Source organism: Cydia splendana, chromosome 25 (genome assembly GCF_910591565.1).
Source record: "Cydia splendana chromosome 25, ilCydSple1.2, whole genome shotgun sequence".
Lineage (NCBI taxonomy): Eukaryota > Metazoa > Arthropoda > Insecta > Lepidoptera > Tortricidae > Cydia > Cydia splendana.
In genome coordinates, this window is record NC_085984.1 from 7763503 (window position 1) to 7784820 (window position 21318).

The 21318-nt window shown below is 38.6% G+C and overlaps 1 protein-coding gene across 1 annotated transcript in view; it reads right to left on the reverse strand.

Annotated features, from left to right (window-relative positions):
- The window catches only part of LOC134802805 (ITG-like peptide), a 54575-nt gene extending 37247 nt beyond the window's left edge, over positions 1-17328 (reverse strand). Inside the window, exons 1-2 of the mRNA XM_063775524.1 lie at positions 17296-17328; positions 5695-5842 (exon numbers count right to left, since the gene is read on the reverse strand). Coding sequence (XP_063631594.1) covers positions 5695-5842; positions 17296-17303 — 156 coding nt within the window. The 5' untranslated portion in view covers positions 17304-17328. The remainder of the gene's footprint in view (positions 1-5694; positions 5843-17295) is intronic.
- Between the last annotated feature and the right edge of the window lie 3990 nt (positions 17329-21318).

The following is a 21318-nucleotide window of genomic DNA, read 5'->3' on the forward strand; positions in this document are numbered from 1 at the left end:
ATATGACGTCAAAGTGTGATATTTCCCTATAAAAAGTTAAAACCCGTATAAATTTAGACCAACGCAACCTAAAATTAAATTATGAACGAACTTACTAAAGTAACTTAACGGAAACCCCAAACAATTTCAGAATTACCGACGGCGACGGCCCGATTCGAACTTTAAGATACGTCAAATATTACGTCTAGATACGATATGAATTAGATACGTCAGTGTCAAAAGTGACGTTTCTTCAAATAACAACGGCCCAATATGAACTTAAAGATACGCCAATTATTACGTCTAGATACGATGAGGAAGATATGTGTCAAAAGTGACGTATTTTCAAACAAAAACATCACTTTTGACACTGACATATCCAATCCATATCTTATGTAGGCGTATTATATAGGTACCTATAGGTTCTCGCGGGCTTGTTTTCCGCAACTCGACGTCATATTATTACATATTTTGCGTGATGGATTGTCGGCACTATTCTTGCCAACCCAACTCTGCCAAGACGTATGTATCTAGACGATGGACGAATTGCCACGGCTTCTGAAGTGGTGGAGTATGTACACCAGAAGACCGGCTACACGCTGAGGGTGTTCCAGCTTCGATCGTGCCACTACGTGAACTTCAACTCCTTTGTGGTGCGCGTGGCGCGACCGCTGCAGGGGACCATCGAGTGCGCCCATGGTCTAATAAAACATGGTCTTCCATTCCCAGAGTGACACGCGATTACGTCACAATAACATTGCCACTTTATTTCAACATAACATGTTACATGGGTACATTATACCTATGGTTAATAAGTTAAAATATTTCTTTATAATTTTATAATTTTCATTTATATGTATTTTAGCTTAAATTTTACAATAACACGTCATTTTTAATTACTCGTTAGCAATATCTTCCGATTCACGAAAGAAATTTCAGACTTTCGGGTAATTCTGTTTATACTACTGGCAACACAGGATAGCGCTGTGGACATTTGACAATTCGGATCTAGATAACTTCATGCCCTGACCGTCATCCTTGTCGAACGCGTGTTAATTGTTATTTCCTTCTCGCTCAGTGTCAGCAGTCGCAGTGTTTTCCAAACTTTTCACGTCGTAAGCTTGGTAATTAATGTGTAACTGTGAATTAGTTTTTTAAACGTTTGTCTTGTATAGATAAATGAAGTTTAATTTAATACATTCGATTTGTTTTATTTTACTATGTTTCTACATGAATAACTTAAAATTAATGCCGTTAAAATAATTTTCACCGTTGGTTAAAATTCTCCCACATTTCAAAGTTTGAGAACCTGTAAACAGCATGATGACGTAGGCGCGTGTCAGTTAGGTCATACGCGAATCTCGGAATGGAGTACCAGGCGGAGTATATTATTATACCAATGCGCCGACTTCTGGCCGAAAGGTGTCGTGTTTCTGTGTTTCCGGGGCAAACTGCCGAATCCGACACAAGAGCAGCCGATGCAACGGAGCCACGCCGTTTTGTCGACTAAATAGTGTTTAGTTTTAAGTTTATAAAATACATATGTAGGTATGTTAGTCTGTAAGGTATTTGTAATATGGGCCTTGTTGCCTGAGTTAAAAATATAAATAAATAAATTACAGAGTAACAAATCGCGAAATAGACGTGGCGATGGATGGACTAATCCTAATAAGGCCTAGTTTCCCCCTCTGGGTTGGAAGGTCAGATGGCAGTCGCTTTCGTAAAAACTAGCGCCTACGTCAATTGGCGGGATTAGTTGTCAAGCGGACCCCATGCAGGCTATCATGAGCCGTGGCAAAATGCCGGGATAACGCGTGGGAAGAAGAAGAAATCGCAAAATGGACGTACTGCGTATTGACGAGTCATGAAAAGGACGCATCACTTATGGACCAACTGCGAGACGTATGAACGAAATGCGATTTGGACGTACAGCTAACAAATCGTATTGTTATTGACGTATCTTTAAGTTCGAATCGGGCCGCCAGTCTAGGGCTAAAAATAATATTCCGCCATCAATATCTTGGCTATATTCTGTAATAGCTCGGGTTATTTTCTCTATGGAAAGGTCAAATAACGGGTCGAATGATAATTGCTCTTATATCACGTTTGGCCTTTTAATAGATACCTACGGGTATCGGTATAAGATAAATAAAGTCTAAGAAAAAGCCGGCCAAGTGCGAGTTGGACTCGCGCCCGAAGGGTTCCGAATCATTACTCAATAAACGGCAAAAAATCACGTTTGTTGTATGGGAGCCCCACTTTAATATTTACTTTATTCTGTTTTTAGTATTTGTTTTTATAGCGGCTACAGAAATATTTTATCTGTGAAAATTTCAACTGTCTAGCTATCACGGTTCATGAGATACAGCCTGGTGACAGACAGACGGACAGACGGATAGTGGAGTCTTAGTAATAGGGTCCCGTTTTTACTCTTTGGGTACGAACCCTAAAAAACGTGCCTCGGAAAATCATTATGCTCGAAAAGTGGCGACATTGTTTGATATTTTAATTTCAACACATATCAGTGAAAGAACATGGGTCAAAGTCATATGGCGTTCTAAAAAAAATCATTTATCCATTTAGAAATATCAATATTCTCATTTTCATTTTTTGTTTTAATTCTGTGTCGATCGGTAAAGACATGCGACCCGAGGAAAATAGCCAGCCATACTAAGGATTTCTTTCTTAAGCTGAAACGCAGACCTTGTGGCTTCGATCGGTCAAAATACTTACCTTCTGATGATGATGATGATGATTTTTAAAAAGCGTTTTTCAATTAAAAGACATGTCAAGATCGCTTACCTTCTTACTGATGCTAAAAAAACGAACTATAGTATGGTCGGTGCTTCAACTTAAGTACCCAAGTTGCCATACTAATGTATAGAAAAGTGGATACTTATGTTAGGGAACCGACTGTACCTATTGTACTACGGATGTAGCGCGAAAGATACTTAAAATACGTCGAGTTCCAAGTGCTGCTTCGTTGAATGAGACGCTTATATTAAAATATTTTTTTGTATAAATCTCTAAAAATCTTATTTGTGAAATGAAATGCGATTTTTTTGTACACCAGAGTGTTTAGTGTTCTTGCCACACAATTCGACACCATGGCAAAGGGGCCCAATTTCTTCTCAATTTCTTAGACGTATTTTAATTATTAGTTTTTAGTTTTATTTTATAAATAAGTTAGTGTATTTTTCCTTTTTAATGTATCTACCATCTACCTGAAACTGAAAATAAATATAAATATTTGACACAACAATAATGCATTTTTCTTAGCAAAAACTTCTTCGACCTACCGAAGCCGACTGAATTAAGCAATGTAGGCGTGACTCGAAAATGGAGTAAAACTACCGTATTTCTGGCAGAGGGGGTAGCGCGACTATGCTATCTCTGGAGGATTCCTAGTCTGACTTCAACCCTCCGTAAGTAATACATGAGACACTTCATCACGGCCAGATTCACTAAGCATCTTTACCGCTCCCTGGGGAACTGACCCGTATGTCTCCCTTGCAGGTTTAATGTTCTACACAAGGAATATTTGAGTACACATAACCATATTATTTATACTGTGACTTAATACTAAAGGGATCTTGAGATTACCGCTGAATGAAGGGACCTTGACATTACGTGACATTACCGAGAAAACACGGTATCGTCTTTTGTCGTCCCATTCGTTTTTCGTCAAGTTCTTAAATTAGTCCTATTCTGCTTTCGTCACTCATTCTACATTCGTCACAATCGTCGGTGGCTTTCAATGACGAAAAACGAATGGGACGACCCAAGACGATACCGAAATCAACGCTCAACAATCAACTGGCTTAAGAAGCCTTTTGAGGGTATTTAGTTTTCTTTTTTTAAGGACCTAAAGACTAAAGATACAGACTGTATCACGTTAGAAAATCAAACACTTAAAACAAGTCAAATTCTGGCTTCGTCCTTTGATTTTGCCCACGGGTGGATTGGTTTTTAGGGTTCCGTACCCAAAGGGTAAAACGGGACCCTATTACTAAGACTTCGCTGTCCGTTCGTCCGTCCGTCCGTCCGTCCGTCCGTCTGTCACCAGGCTGTATCTCACGAACCGTGATAGCTAGACAGTTGAAATTTTCACAGATGATGTATTTCTGTTGCCGCTATAACAACAAATACTAAAAACAGAATAAAATAAAGATTTAAATGGGGCTCCCATACAACAAACGTGATTTTTGACCAAAGTTAAGCAACGTCGGGAGTGGTCAGTACTTGGATGGGTGACCGTTTTTTTTTTTGCATTATGGTACGGAACCCTTCGTGCGCGAGTCCGACTCGCACTTGCCCGGTTTTTTTGTGTCTACGTTCAAGATTATTATGCGTACTGCGTACCTATTTTATACTACGAGTATTATGACTTATGACGTATGAAGCGCTGGTGGCCTAGCGGTAAGAGCGTGCGACTTTCAATCCGGAGGTCATGGATTCAAACCTCGGCTCGTACTAATGAGCTTTTCGGAATTTATGTACGAAATATCATTTATTTGATATTTAGGTACCAGTCGCTTTTCGGTGAAGGAAAACATCGTGAGGAAACCGGACTAATCTCAATAAGGCCTAGTTTACCCTTTGGTTGCCAGTCGCTTTCGTAAAAACTAGTGCCTACGCCAATTCATGGGATTAGTTTCCAAGCGGACCCCAGGCTCCCATGAGCCGTGGCAAAATGCCGGGACAACGCGAGGAAGATGATGATGATGATGAGTAGTATGACGTATGAGCAGGATTTCCTGCCTCAGGTAATTTTAATACCTAATAGGAGATAATAACACGTACTTTTTACACAAATGAGGCGCTATTCATTTATTACATAAGACAATTTTTGCCAGTTTTTGACCCCCTCGCTCCCCTATGTAAGAAATAAGTGTTTGGCAAAAATTACATTTTTGGTACAAGCTTTTATCGCTGACTGTACTTTTCTTACGACAGACAACTAATACTCGTCGAGACAATTCTAAAAACCCCTAACACAATTAGGTTGCGTTGTTTCATCACAGAGTTCCTATGGCCACCTCCTGTCTCCATCATCAGATCAGTTTGACAGTACCATATTATTGTATTGTCATCAGAACTACATACAGTTGCCAATTTTCATGACGCTACGATCCTTGGAAGATGGTTAAATTAGTTACCTTAGATTCCATTACATAGTTAGTTACATACAGGTCGACCTAATAAAAGCTTGTTAAAATAAGAATAGGCTGACCCCCTCCCCCTACATTACCATATATTACGTAAGAATCTAAAGGAATAATACAATTTATTTATTAAAAAAAAACATTTTTGGAATGTATATTTGTACCTACTTACTACTAATAAAGGTACTAGCTAATAAAGCTAGGTAATAAAGGTTTAAGATAACTCTGCACCATGTTTGATAGCACAGAGAGAGTGTGGAAGTATTATTAATGTCATAATTTTAATAACAAAACTTCCGTGAGACACAGACATATACGGCTTAAAATACGTGAGTGAGGGTGTTCTTAATATATTTAAACGTCATAATTTCAAAGAAATTTAAAAAATCGCTACTTTGTGATCATACGTAAAAACTATGAAAACCCCCTCCCTCCCCCTTGTCTTTGTAAGAAAAAATAAGATATGTTCGACCCCCCTCCCCCCTAAATCGTCTTACCTAATAAATGAATAGCGCCTAAGCAATTTTTAATTTTCTTATTTTTAACTTACCTGGCCATAGGCATAGTGGCGGTACGGCCCGCGTCCGTACCCCAAGTTAGCCAACATGTCAGAGCTGAAGCGGTTGAACAGTCCGCCCCAGCAGTGCACCGTGGCTAGCCCACACACGATCAGGAACGCGCTCAGGGGCATCGTGGCACTGTGGACAAGACAGAACAAGTGTAAATGGTCATTTTCACTAAAAAGTGTACCTTTTACTTTTTTTCGAAAATCCATCAACTTTTGGGTTATTTAAACTCATTAAACGTCAAACTTCTATGAAATATATGACGTATAAATAACACTTGCACTGCGTGGGCTATCAAAATCAGACTTTTTAGCTTCACTTTAGGAAACTTCAAAATGTGAATTCATCGAGAAATTTATATTAAATTTGACGTTTCATGCAGTAAAGTCGCGCTGAAATACTGCCGCCAATGTCAAAATCGATGTTGCTGCCATTTTGACATCGCGGCAGCAATGCAGCCGGCAGTAATGCCGCGCTGCAATTATTGCAGTGGTAAGTCTGAACCGAAACGTCACCTTTAAGTCAATACTTGATAAATATTAAAATCGATTTATGTTCTTTATAAGTACATTAAGACGAAAGTGGAGGACCCGCGCGAAATCTCCTTTTCATACAGACGTAGTCCACATTTTCCTCTCTGGATATTAACATTATTGAGAATATTTTTGAATCAATTTGTTGTATATTAACCACAGTGCACCTACAATCGTTTTTTTTCGAATTTTTAATTATTATAATAGTTAGGAGCATTTTAAAATTTGTATGAAATCTGTTATTCACTCCCAATTTTGCAAAATTAAAAATCTAAAAATGTCTAACCCCCTACGTTAGACTTTTTAGATTTCAATAGTATAGAATAGAATAGAATAGAATAGAAACACTTTATTGACAAACTGTGTACAGAAGATGACATTTATACAAGAACATTGTCCCAACAGCTACCCGACATGGGCGTAGCTATAGCTAGCATAGCATATAATATACATCAAATTATTAAAACCAAAATATTACTTTGCTAATCCGCGAAAAGATAACGTGCTAGTCAATCAGTGCTAACCCGTTATACTTACTTGCGTATTTTTACATGCAATTAATATTCCCACCCTCCCACCGCAAAAATAAATACGCAAATAAATATAATAAACCATTTTCCGTTCCGTTGCCGGGCGTCAGACCGTCAACAACTCCTGAGGATGCCTCGTAGTTTCGAGGTTTATTCTTTTGGTGTCGAGGTTTATTCTTTTGGTGGTGGTTTGTTATATTTATTTGCGTATTTATTTTTGCGGTGGGAGGGTGGGAATATTAATTGCATGTAAAAATACGCAAGTAAGTATAACGGGTTAGCACTGATTGACTAGCACGTTATCTTTTCGCGGATTAGCAAAGTAATATTTTGGTTTTAATTAGTATGGATTTCCGCAAAGTAACGCCTGATTCTATTCACTACATCTAATTATGTAAAAATATTTTCTATAATGTCAAGAAAGCAAAATAGGTACTACGTTTGTAAGGAGAAGCGGTTGTCCCTTTTCCTCCAGTTACAAGGTTTTTAGAAACGTATATATATTTGTAAATTTAGTATCGAAACAGGTGACACATGTTAGCCTAAATGTATTAAGGACAACGACACGCATATTGTAACTGGAAGCAGATGGTATAATTCAAAATTCATTATTCATAACATAACTATGCCATCCAATCTCATAACCTAATCCTCGTAACCTCGTAAGCCTCGAAACATGACCCTATATCGAGTTTCCTATTAAGCGTTATGGCTGTAATTTGTGACGCAGATGATCTTGTAAGCCAGGATATTATTGATGACGCCATCTTGGTTAAATATACTGTGTGACGACAAAGAGATGTAATACAGATGCAGAGTTAGACCAAGAAAAGTCTGCAGCTATTTTGATAGCCCACGCAGTACAAGTGTTATTTTAAACGTCAAAATTCTGAGAGTTTCTTTTATATTTTGCAATTTTTATTTATTGTGACCTGTTTTGCCACTTTGTGTTATTACTACTCAGAATCACGAGCTCTTTCGATCCTAATGGGATAAAAAAATGTCCCCGAGTTTTTTTCCTATTGTGTTACCATTTCCCCATACACTTTGTATGGCGGTAACAAAAAGGAAAGTTTGAAAAATGTATGGAAATTTTAGGACACTTTTTTTCTCCTATAAGGATGAAAAGGGCTTGCGATCCTGACTAGAAGTAACACAAAAGTGTCAAAAAAGGTCACAATATTATAAAATGGCATAAAATAAAAGAAACGCTCATTTGTTTTACAAGGTAGCAAAGTTGTTGCTTAACCCCTCGGGCTATTCTTGATCCTGAGCAAGCGAAAAATTATAAAATGAAACCACGATCGTAACGAGTGGTTTGGAAAGTGGAATCTTGAGTTTGCGAGGGTTTCAAGGCACGAACGAGGTTATTACCTTGTAATGTAACCTTATGTTAACATTTAACACCTTGTAATATTGTGGTTGCCATTTAATAAATTATTCTTTGGCTCCTAATACCTTTTTTCGAAGAGCCTATATGGTGTCCCACTGCTAGGCAAACTTAGGCTTAAAATCCTAATATGTACTTATCCTCGTGCCGCCCACCATACAAAACTATAGCCAAGGAAGTTAGAATCTTGTTGTATTTTCAATACAATATATATACAGTGGTACTACTAAACTAAATTAATAACTAGCTTAAATCTAAAATAGGCCCTTGAAGCATTGTACCAAGGATGCTGGCGGCATTTCCTCGCTGTATCGCAATGCTGATACGTTGTGCGAGGAAGCCGCCAGCTCTTCGGTCACCAGTTACGTCAACCAGACGCTTCGCGATTTCTGCGAACAACTTATGCGCGCTGGGCCCCCATGGACCTAGAGTTTCAACTCCAAATGGTACAAAATGGTACTCTCTACCGAGGCTCTTATATTTGTTACGTTTTAGAATTTCGGCGCAATTTTCAATTAGGTTGAATTCCATTTGTTCGGAAATATTACGAGACAAATGAAATGCCACCTACTTTCTTTTTAATTAAGGCTGACATTCCATCGAAACTAAGTGTACATCCTAATGTACAGGCGGCACGATGAGGTTATAATAATCAAGAAAATAAATAGAAAAAGATCAAACAAAGGAGCATAGCTATGGTTAATTTGCAGTAAATTGTGCAAAAATATTTTCTATAATGTCGATATCCAGGGAGGAAAATAGCGTTCCCTTTCTAAAGTTATAAGCCGAAAAATCCCCCAAGCTTCGAAACATCTAAAAGAATCCACGAAGCCTTTAAAAAGGACAATAAAGTCCACTCCTTCCCGTTCATTAAGCGGCTTAATTGGGCGATAATAATTTGTTCTTTGTAAAGCACATTTCTAGGGTTCCGTACCACAAAAGGAAAAAACGGAATCCTTATAGGATCACTCGTGCGTCTGTCTGTCACAGCCCATTTTCTCCAGTACTGAACCAATTAAGTTGAAATTTGGTACACATATGTAAATTCGTAACCCAAAGACGGACATCTTAAGTAAACAAATGAATTTTAAACATGGCGGCCACTTTTGGGGGGTAAATGAGAAAATTAAAAAATAATGTTTTTTAAACTATATCGCCAACGAGCCATGGAGCGCAGCATATTAGGTGTAAAATTAATGGATCGTATCCGGAACACCACGGTGCGCTCCAGAACACAAGTCATTGATGTAACTCGGAAAGCGGCTGTCGTATGCCGAGTGAGCTGTAGGCCAAGATTACCACAGAGTGACAGCCCAGCTCAAAACGGGGATTTGGCAGACCACGTCGGCGATGGCGAGACGAGCTAGACTCCTTTTTAAAAGAATGGCCGAAGACTGCTCAAAACCGGGAAGAATGGAAAAAACGGGGGGAGGCCTTTGCCCAGCAGTGGGACGCAACAGGCTCTCAATAATAATAATAATAACGGTTGGTGTCCCATTACATTTAGAGTAAATTGGGCCTCTACGTGTTGGCTTCGGCCCCACGCAAGCCTTCCAAATGTCCGGGACCCCATGGTTCCAAGAATTTGTAAAAGACAGATAAATAATAATAATAAACTATATCGTGTTACATATCAAATAAAAGAGCTAATTTTGAGAATCTCAAATATATTTTTTTGTAATTTTAAAATAAATAGTTTAGAAGGGGTTCGGTCCATGATGTCTAATTCCCTAAATGTCTGTTTCCACGAATGTCTATTTCCCTGATTGTCTATTTCCACGTATGTCTATTTTCCTGATCGTCTAGTTCCACGAGTGTCTATTTCCCCGAATGTCTAGTTCCAATGCCAAATGACCACTTTTTATATCACCACATTTGATATAGGTAGGTTAGGTTCGTTAGATTTCTTCAAATGGCCGAAGGCCAAACAGCACAGAATAGAAGCCCCGCGTAAGCGGGGCTCCGTCGACATCGCTATAAAGTTAAGATAAATGGAAAAATGTAATGTGGTCATTTTGCGTTCTAGACCGTTTGCGATGTAGACTAATAGCGAACGACTAAAAAGTAATTGACGTATGACGACTAGACATTCGGGGAATTGACGTAACTCGACTACACATTCGGGGAATTAGGCCCCATGGACCGAACCGTTTAGAAGTTATTTAAGAAAATAGCCAAAAAATTACCATTCCCCTCCTTTATCTCCGACACTAACGGGTCTAAAATTTTGAAAAAAATATACAAAATAGTTCTTTACCTATAGATGACAGAAAAACCTATTAGAAATATGCAGTCAAGCGTGAGTCGGACTAATTACTTAGTTTTTGATCCGACCCGTGGGTTTTCTTAAAGGCAATTCACTCGCGTTTCACATATAAAAAATACATTGTTATAAAATTGGGTAATGTACGGAACCCTTGGAACGCGAGTCCGATTCGCACTTGGCCGGTTTTTTTTAACAAGTTTTGCAGGTGTTAGATATTTTAACAAAAAAAAACTTTTTAAGATATAGTTTCATGATTGTTTTCTATCAAGCCAAATTAAACCTTTTAAAGTTTGATTGAAATCTGCTTATAAATATAGTCTATGTAGTTTCTTTGTAATTTTTTTCATGGCATTTTTCCTTGATTAACGTTTAAAAATAAGATAAAATTTATTGCATTGAAAAATATCAAAAAATTAAAACAATCATTAATACGCTTAAATAGTACTTAAATAGATACTATAAATGTACAAACTTGGTCGAAAAAAGTAAAGATATAAGATCTTGTAAGCAAAAATACAATATAAAAAGAACAATTTTGCGTTACACACAACTCAACTCACAAAATGTATTGTACAAACATCTTTACAATATGTTTTATGATGTAATTATTACGTTATTACGTTTTTGGTATTCTGCAATAAGCTTACATCGGGATTTTTGGCGCGGGAATGGCATACACTAGCCAATAATAGGTAATAACAGTGAATACCGATAATATTTCAACATTTTTAAACACATTGGGAGTTTACTACCAATTTTTATTCATAGTTTGGTAATTACATATTTTACAATATAATAAACAAAGTTATAAATACACGAAATCATTCGCGCATCAAAAACCCCCATACTGTATGGTAATAAGTACTAGAGATGCCTCGAATATTCGGCAACTACTCGGTATTCGGCCAATTCGGCCAATTTGCCGAATATTCGGTGTCCGGCGGAATGTTGCCTACTATTCGGCCGAATACCGAATATCTGTTGCACCTACTTAAAAAGAAAAATTACATACCTAATAAAAATAACCAAGAACTAGGTATATCTAATATTAATACATATAAATGTATTCTTGGAAAGTTGTTAAATACGAAGACCCCAATAGAAATTTGAGCGTTTTGTTGATTAGAAAATATTTTATTTTAATCATGGGTCTGATTTGATCGACTCTAACTACATTCATTAATTCTGTTCAACAAAAAATATAACTTAGCAAACGTGCTTTGTTGGCGAACAGTTTTCATAATCATTGTGACTCTAAGGCCCACTTGCACCATCCCACTAACCCGGGGTTAAGCGGTTAAACCGTTAAGCTAGTGTCAAATTGTACTAGTAACTATGGCAACTCCAGGTTTAACCGGTTAACCCTGAGTTAGAGGAATGGTGCAAGTGGGCCTAAATGTTTGCATGTCATGCTTCGGTCGATAGAGGGTCCGAATATTCGGTATTCGGCCAAAACCACTATTCGGAGCATCTCTAATAAGTACTAGCCAAGCCAGCGAGCGTGAATCTGGCACGAAATTTCGCCCAATTACCTCGCTTAACGAAGAGGAATGTCTTAAAAGGAAATTTGCTAACAATGTTTTTTGCCTCATTAAATCTTTTTCATTTTTTTTTTCTTTTTCATATCTAAGGCAAGGGCAAGGCTCGGAACCGGTTTTTTTTAAACCGCGAAATAGCCCAATATTATTTATTTTATGCTCTTTACGTACGACTGAATCGTGTATTTAGGTAAAAACTTCGTATTATTAGATTGCCCCATTAAAACTGAAATAATAAACCAAAGAACGAAATAGAACGTAATAATACCGGTATTTTTTGTATGAAGATAAAACCGGTTCCGATCCTTGATCTAAGGAAATACGGAAAACATGACTGCTTGCCTTGTAAGGGTTGTATTTAAATTAAAAAAAATATACGGCAATCTTACACAAATCGATCTAGCCCCACAGTAAGCTTAATAAGGCTAGGCATATGCTGAGACGCAGCGCAGAGCAGAGCAGATTTGGCAAAGTATGGAACGTCCTTACGATGCAGCGTGCGTAGCTAAAGGACGTTCTATACTTTACAAAATCTGCTCTGCGCTGCGCTGCGTGCACTCGTCGCCTGCAAATACATATGTAAGTCCGTAAAAGATAAGTAAAGTCTCGGAACGTGCCTCGGATATCCAGAAAAAGTTATACTCGAATAGATGTTTCCACACCTTTGGCCTATACTCGTGTAGATGGCGTTGGCGTTATATCAGTGAAAGAACATGGGTCAAATCATATGGCGTTCTAAAAAAATTATATACATTTTTATACATTTAAATTTTACATAAATAAAATTAGGACTAATCCTGCATACTTAGGTGAAACAACCACACTTTTTCCTATTTTTTAACTTTTTGGTGAGGGCAAATTTAATTCTCTACAATCATGGTCACCACCCTACAAGACCTAATTAAAAACATAAAACCTCTTTAACCGTAATGACAGCATTTTGATTACGAGGAAAATAAACTGTCAAAGTTGAGTGAGATACGAGTTTTCAAAAGTCACCAGACCGTGATGACAGTGATTCAATTTGACACAGAATCACAGAAGAGGGTACCTAGTTTAGTATTCTAATTTTAGGGTGACCATGCATGTCATAAATAAATTAATAACTTTTTTCAACACGACTAGAAAATTAACGTTAACTTCACTAATACTGATACGAAGCAGTTGCTTATATGTATTATAATTTACGAAATGCGCAGTGTTAGTCCTGCTGCTCACGTCTCCTGAATCACTCTGTATAAAGAACAAAATGAGCAATTAACAAACCACTCGAGGAACTCTATGGCTGTTCGGGGAGCATTTAAAAGAACAATTTGAAAGTAGAATAAAAGTTTAATAATTCACCGCTTTGCATAATTGCTCCATAAAATATTTTTATGGCATGTTTTACCTGCGACTTTAATTTTGGGAATGCAAGAAAGTATTTATAATTTTCATTAAATTACATTCTACTTTAAATTATTGAATAACAACATTCTTCGTGTTTAAATTTCACGAACAAGACCTACTTACATAATGAGAAAAAATTTAATGTATGGAGAGAAACAAACCAAATACAAAACCAAAAATATAACTTACATTTTTTTATACAAGAAGCAAGCAGACGGACGAATTGTTTTTTATATAGTGGAGGCAAACGACCAAACGAGTAGACAAATCGATGCTATACCTAGATAATTTACAGAGATAGGCAATTTTTTTTGTCAATATTATATTTTTCGCCAGATTTCAATTAATGAGACTGATAGATAAAGTTATATATTTAGTACAATAAGTATAAGGCGCTCGGCAAACGGCTGAGGGAGGCAACGGGCGACCCCAGAGAGAGAATTGCAATTTCTAGGGCAGAGAATTGCAATCGCAATCCAGCGCGGGAACGCTGCCTGCGTGTTGGGCACCCTCCCGATGGCACCAAATTTAGATAGGTATTTTTAATTTTTAGTGTTAGTTATTTTAATTGTAGTTAGTTTTAGTTTTATATTCCTGTTTAAGTCTTTTAATAATAAATATAAGTAAAACATCGTGAGGAAACCTGCATACATGTGCGAAGAAATTCAAAGGTGTATGTGAAGTGCCCAATCCGCATTGGGCTAGCGTGGGGACTATAGCCCAAGCCCTCTCGCGCATGAGAGGAGGCTTGTGCCCAGCAGTGGGAGGTATATAGGCTGAATTATTATTATTATTATAAGTATAGACGCAATTTCACCGTACCTATGTCTAAAAAAAAACTCAGGGGAAATTTCCATACATTATTTTAGCAAGAAGTTGTGATTTCGCTCCCACCCCCGGCCAGAACGGAGGAGCTCTTCCAACCAGCCAAATTTTATTCAAATCTAAAGAAAAAAAACTCTACAACAAAAAAAAAACAAAGCTCAAAATATATTTTATTTCAAGAAATTAGCATTCCAAGAGAAGCAGTAAAGTGATTCCCACACTGTATCTTTTGGTATTTAAATAAAAGTAAACAAAATCTACCCTCAAATGGCTCCTTATGCCAGTTGAGGGTAGATGAAAACATTACACGATCAAATAATGTAGGCTAAAGTCAAGTCGTTCAGTGACTGAACCAGGCGGTATTGTAATTGGCCGGTTAGCCAATAAATGTTATAACTACCCAAAAATAAACAAATTGTTTATTTACTTTTATTTAAATACCTAAAGATACCTATAGGCTCAGCCTGTAACGTGGGGATCTTAGAGGTTCCGAATACCGATATTATTATGTTGCGGCTATTAATTTCACAGAAAAACTTACATATTTATATCAAAGTTACATTACAAATTGACTCGTTTTTATTGCGCTCGGCTCGGCCACGACATTGAGCGACTCGCGACGGCGGCAGCGACAACCATAGGTGACAACGAAAGGTCCGGTGTCTCTCGCTCCAACCTATGGTTATCGCTGCCGCCGTCGCAAGTCGCTCAATGTCGTGGCCGAGCCGTGAGTGTAGAAATCGCGTCAGAGTTTATCGCGGCCAAACGTTGATCGAGGCTTCCTAACACCCCCTAGGGACCGAGATCTAATCTCCCTGATGAAACGTCTAGGTTTTGCCTTTTTCTGCTATTTTTAGCTTTACTGATGTCCCGCTTGAAAAGTGGGAATATATTACCGTGTTAACGTTACGTTAAAGTACCTACAGGACAAAAAACGCCGACCAAATGCGAATCAGACTTGAACCAGGGCTATAACCGCGAAAATCGAAGTTCGCAAATTGCGGGCATTTTTCTCTGTCACACTGCACGCCTGCATTGGAGTAAAAGAGAAAGATCCCCGCAATTTGCGAACTTCGGTTTTCGCGGTAGCCCCTCTGAACCCCTAGTGTAAATTTCATTCGACAGCGTGACGAGTGTTCGCGTTGTCTCATTTTATATGGGATTTTGAACAGCGCGCCAAGCGGAACGTTTTGGAAACTCTAAATCCCATAAAAAATGTGCGTCATGACGCGCTCTCGAATGAAAGATACGACAGAAAAATTACGTTCCAAAATTGACGTGGTAGTTTTTTTTTGATAACAAGCCAACATGCCTTCTCGTACATACGCCATAAGTTTCAAACTATATAAATTTCCAAGTAAGATTAAATAGTTTGATATGATACGGTACGTTATTCAGATAGTTTATGAAATTTTCCTTAAGTTATCCCTTGAGGCAGTAATACATAAATGGAATTTAGACTTTTGTCCTTTCTGAAGGACTTGATGTAAAATATGTTTGAGATTTATTTTTTCAGAATAATACCTACTTGTGAAGGTCATTCGGCACCAAAAGTTATTACTTGAATTTACTTGTATTTCTAAACTTTAAAGGGGCCCACAGATTACCAGTTCGCCGGACATATCAGCCTGTCAGTTGTTCGGAGCTGTCAATATTTGCGTTTAACTGACAGGCTGATATCGTCCGGCAAACTGGTAATCTGTGGGCGCCTGGGCCCGGCTACCACCGCTTTACCATTTCTGTTACAAGCAGTAATATTTGAATCGGTCTCCTTATTTCGTAAATAATTCTGATACAAATATTAAATATTTTTCCTTAAGGAATAAATAAAATATTCAAGGACTCGAGTTTCCAAAGACTGAACCATTAAAATCGGGATCTAAGAAAATCTAATTATGAAGCTCAATTTTGGAGTTAATGTATTTTCCTTTTACTTTACTATAAATTAATCATTTTTAGGGTTCCGTACCCAAAGTAAAAACGGGACCCTATTACGAAGACTTCACTGTCCGTCTGTCTGTCTGTCATCAGGCTGTATCTCATGAACCGTGATAGCTAGACAGTTGAAATTTTCCACAGAATTTGACAGATTTCTGTTTCCGCTACAACAACAAATACTAAAAAGTACGGAACCCCCGGAATAAATTGAATGTAAAATTTTATAATAGCAATTTCCCTTACAAATGACAATTAATTTTCACAACACGTTGTAACCACGCATTTAATCTCACAAACTTGGAAATTTCAATCAACTGCTTAACTTTAATCATTCATTCTGACCTGTTTTTTTTAAATCCTATAGTTCGTTTTTTTAGCATTAGAAAAAAGGTAAACAATCTTGATAGGTCTTTTAATTGAAAAACACGTTTTAAAAATAAGTCACGGCAAATATAAACAATTATGAATCTAATACTCGATCATTTATATTATTCAGCTTTCATAATTAATAGTTACTGATTTTTAAAAAGCGTCTTTCAATTAAAAGACATGTCAAGATCGCTTACCTTCTTTCTGATACTAAAATAATCGTACTATAATCGATTAATCGATAAAATAAATCGATTGAAGCTAAAAAACAAACAATTAACCTCCTAAAGCTCAAGGTACCAGTACTTAATAAGTTCGATGAAATTTAAATCGTGTTCTAAGAGTTGCAATTGTTTTGTTTTGTTCAAATTTGAAACAAAACATAATCAACCCATAGGTTGCAATTTCACTGGCAAATGAAATTGGACATTTATATTTGAAGTTGTACCTCCGCATTTTAGATTTTGGAATGTTTATGTTATTTCCACTAAGAATCACGAGCCCTTTCGATCGTAATACAAGAAAAAAAGTGTCCCAAAAATTTCATACTTTTTGTTGTCCGTTTTGTTACGGTCATAGAAGGTTGTATTGAAAACCGTAACCAAGCGGACCAAAATTTTTGGGGACACGTTTTTTCTCAGTAAAAATGGAAAAAGCTCGTGTTTCTGAGTAGAAATAATATAAAAATTCCCAATTCTAACGCAAACAGTTATTTACTTTGAATAGAAATGCCCAATTATTACTTGTATGGCTGCCTTAGGTTAGGCGAATAACTCGCACAGATAATACACAGTGTATTGTACTCACCGATACATGGTGTGGCCTGGAGCGGGTCTGAAGGTGGACTGGATCTATATCGGGGGGTCTGCGCCGCGCATAGGGGTGGGTTTTCAGTGGGCGGCGTGGGGTGCGATCGGCGATGCGATTTTTAGTCGCAATACGCAATTCCGTCTTTTCCATAGGGGCACACGGGGGCCGTGCCCAGGGCCCCCATCCTCAGGGGGCCCCGAAGGGCAGACAGTAAAGGGGCCCACTGATTAACAGTCCGCCGGACGGCATCGGCCTGTCAGTTAGAACAAAATTTTGACAGTTCCGAACAACTGACAGGCCGATACCGTCCGGCGGACTGTTAATCAGTGGGCCCCTTTACAGTATACTTGATTACCCAATTCCATAATAAATAGAAGATCATTGTAGAAAAAAAATAGTTTTATTAGCCTTTTTACTTTCCAAAAGGGCCCCCAATTCTTATGTGCTCAGGGGCCCCAGCATAGTTTAAGACGGCCCTGGCAATACGACTAGTTTTTTCGAGCAGTCCTGGGACGTACTATAGACAGGCGTGCGAAACTCCTCCTTTCGGGCATTCTCGGCTCCGTTCGGCTCAGCATTGCTCCGAGCAATTATTACCATGATAAAATAATGACTTAAATTTTGTCAATCTTAAATTGCCGAAAGTGATAGTACCATACATAAGAAAGGGACAGCATGATTCGTCCCTGAATCGCTGTCTAACTTCGGTTTTGTAGGAAGTTTTGTTTTCTGTACGGTAGTGGCGGTAGTACTATAAATAAATAAATATAAATATTATAAGGACATTCTTAGACAAATTGACTAAGTCCCACGGTAAGCTCAAGAAGGCTTGTGTTGTGGGTACTAAATATAATATACAAATACTAAGGATTTATCCAAAAGGATAGCAGACGCCACTGGTGATCGTAGAGCGGGCAGCTTCCTCGCACAAAGAATAAGTATTGCGATACAGCGGGGAAATGCTGCCAGCATCTACGGCACCATTCCGCAGGATAGTTTGTAATTATTTATTTTTAGATTAGTTTTATTTATTTTTAGATTTAGTTTTTAAGTTTTTAGGTTATTTATTTTATTATGTTTTAGGTATGGTATTATTTTGTTTGTAGGTATTAAGTTTGTATGCACTAATAAATAATATACAAATACTTAAATACATAGAAAACATGTATGACTCAGGAACAAATATCTGTGCTCATTACACAAATAAATGCCCTTACCGGGATTCCAACCCAGTATCATCGGCTTCGCAGGCAGGGTCACTACCCACTAGGCCAGACCGGTCGTCTGACTATTACTTATTCTGTGCTAACCATACTAATATTATAAAGGCGAAAGTGTGTCTGTCTGTCAGTTACCTCTTCACGCTTAAGCCGCTGAACCGATTTAATTGAAATTTGGTATAGAAATAGTTTGAGTCACGGAGAAGATTGTACGGATTGTAGATTATATATGATTATGATTATGAAGGACATAGGATAGTTTTTATGTCGGAAATCATCCCTGAAGAGAGTGCAAAGGGGGGTGGAATTGAAAGAGTTAATGAATTGCCTAATAATTGAAGTAAGCAATGCGCGAATTGAATGATTGCTAGCATTATCCAGGCGCTATACCTACTTTAGCTGCTGTCACTAATTCCACGCAGACGAAGTCGCGGGCAATAGCTAGTAGACTATAGTCGCAAAGCGGAAGTACACCAAGATGGCGTCGCCCTTACTTGCTGGCGTCACGCCGCCGGAACCCATATATCCTCAGTTTCCGCCTTTTTCATAAAGTGCCGCAGGATATAAGTACGCTTTCAGCAAATGTGAGTAAACTGGGTAATAACTTCAGGTTAGGTAAATCTTTCTTTTTTCGGATTTTTTTTCGACCACGGCGACTGTTTCAACTCCGCTGCTGAAGACGTTCGTGTGGCTTGCGTAGCCGATCCTATTAACAAATAGGGACCCGTGTAGTGCCACAGAATAAATAATAGTACCCGTTGTGTGCACGGGCAGGCGTGGCTCACTCCGCGATTTCGTCGCGTCGCTACAACTACATGCGGCCACACCAATTTTGGTGTCTAGCCATAGTAGTTGCCGCGCACCGCTACGGATCGGACACCTGCTCGCGCTTGCGCCACCTAGCGGTCACATCTGTCGTAATAGACGCGTTTTATGAGAGAGCGGTCTTTAGGGGAGGGCTATGTCCAGCAGTGGACTACTATAGCCTGATGATGATGATGATAATGATGATGATGATGATGATGATGAGAGAGTGAATTTTCTGTACCTAGTACTATTATTTATTCTGTACGGGCATACGGGTAGTGTAGTGTTGTCAGGCAAAGACACCATTGTTGTAATTATACCTAATAGCCGTTGGTAGTCGGGCTTTCAGCTCATCCCGTCTGATATCTAGTTCCATAAGTAGACGGAATTCAAAGTCACCAGTTTTTTTACAAATAGCATATATTATAATTATTTTTAATGGAAGGGTAAAATGTGGTTTTCTAAAAAAGTTTACAGATGGCTAAAATGATGGTAAGGCTTAAATAAAAATATTACTTTAATTTAATTTTTTACTGATCGTAGACCAATATGTTCGTATGTGTACTAATATAATAAAACCGGGCAAGTGCGAGTCGGACTCGCGCACGAAGGGTTCCGTACCATAATGCAAAAAAAAAAAAACAAAAAAAACGGTCACCCATCCAAGTACTGACCACTCCCGACGTTGCTTAACTTTGGTCAAAAATCACGTTTGTGGTATGGGAGCCCCATTTAAATCTTTATTTTATTCTGTTTTTAGTATTTGTTGTTATAGCGGCAACAGAAATACATCATCTGTGAAAATTTCAACTGTCTAGCTATCACGGTTCGTGAGATACAGCCTGGTGACAGACGGACGGACGGACGGACGGACGGACGGACGGACGGACGGACGGACAGCGAAGTCTTAGTAATAGTTTTACCCTTTGGGTACGGAACCCTAAAAAACTATCAATAGATGTCACTGTAGTAAATCCTCATACTTTATGATCTTGATCATATCAACATTATTAAATAATAATAGAATGTTGTTCTTAGAAACGTGATAATAATTAAAATAAATTAAACCTACATGGTACCATCACCCATACTGTTAATTGTACATTGGTGGACCTTATGCCTTTTGTATTAAGCTAATAAAGTCCACCTATGTACAGTTAGCAGTGTTGCTGTTTGTACATTTATTTACTTAGCCTTACTTATAGGCGTAGGGATGTGACGACCCCATCGCCCGCTGGTTTTACCAGTGCAATCAGTCAACGCAGGGCAGCTTGTGGCGAGCTGTTGGGGATTAGCGACCTCACGTACCCGAGTGCTCCTGGGGAGTTCTGTTACCCGCAAGGAGGGTGGGTGGGACAGGATTCTCTGCCTCTGGCTTGCCTTAGCCGGCCGACCAGAGTGGAGTCGTTAGAGCTATAAGCTCCAGGGGTGGAAGTGAAATATGCATAAGACGCGAGTTGGCACAGTGGTTGTTAACAACCACTGGGTAGAAAGCGGCGCACACCTCTCGACGCCCCTGAGCCGCTCACACCGGTGTTGCCCTTGAGCCATCCTAGATGTCGCTTTTTGTGGGGGCCCATCTTGTGAGGGCGAGTCACCGTCTGCCGGAAATAAAATTGCATACCGTTTTATTAGGCAGCCGTCCGGTTTTTTACCCCATAGCCCATAGCTCAGTACTTAGTCCATCGCTTTCACCCAATAACCTAGTTCATTTTCGATACCATCAACTCTCAATAGCCCTTACACCCTGGCGGGTGCTGCCTCTGCGTGCGTCCCATGACACGGGTAAGGGCAGCATCCGCTCGGTGTACCCCTTACATTTCATTAAAGTGTCAAAAGGGCCTCTACGTGTTGGCTTCGGCTCCGCGCACGCCTCCCAAAGGTCCGGAACACCATTGTTCCGTGATGGGAAAGACATACAATAATAGAATGTTGTTCTTAGAAACGTGATAATAATTAAAATAAATTAAACCTACATGGTACCATCACCCAT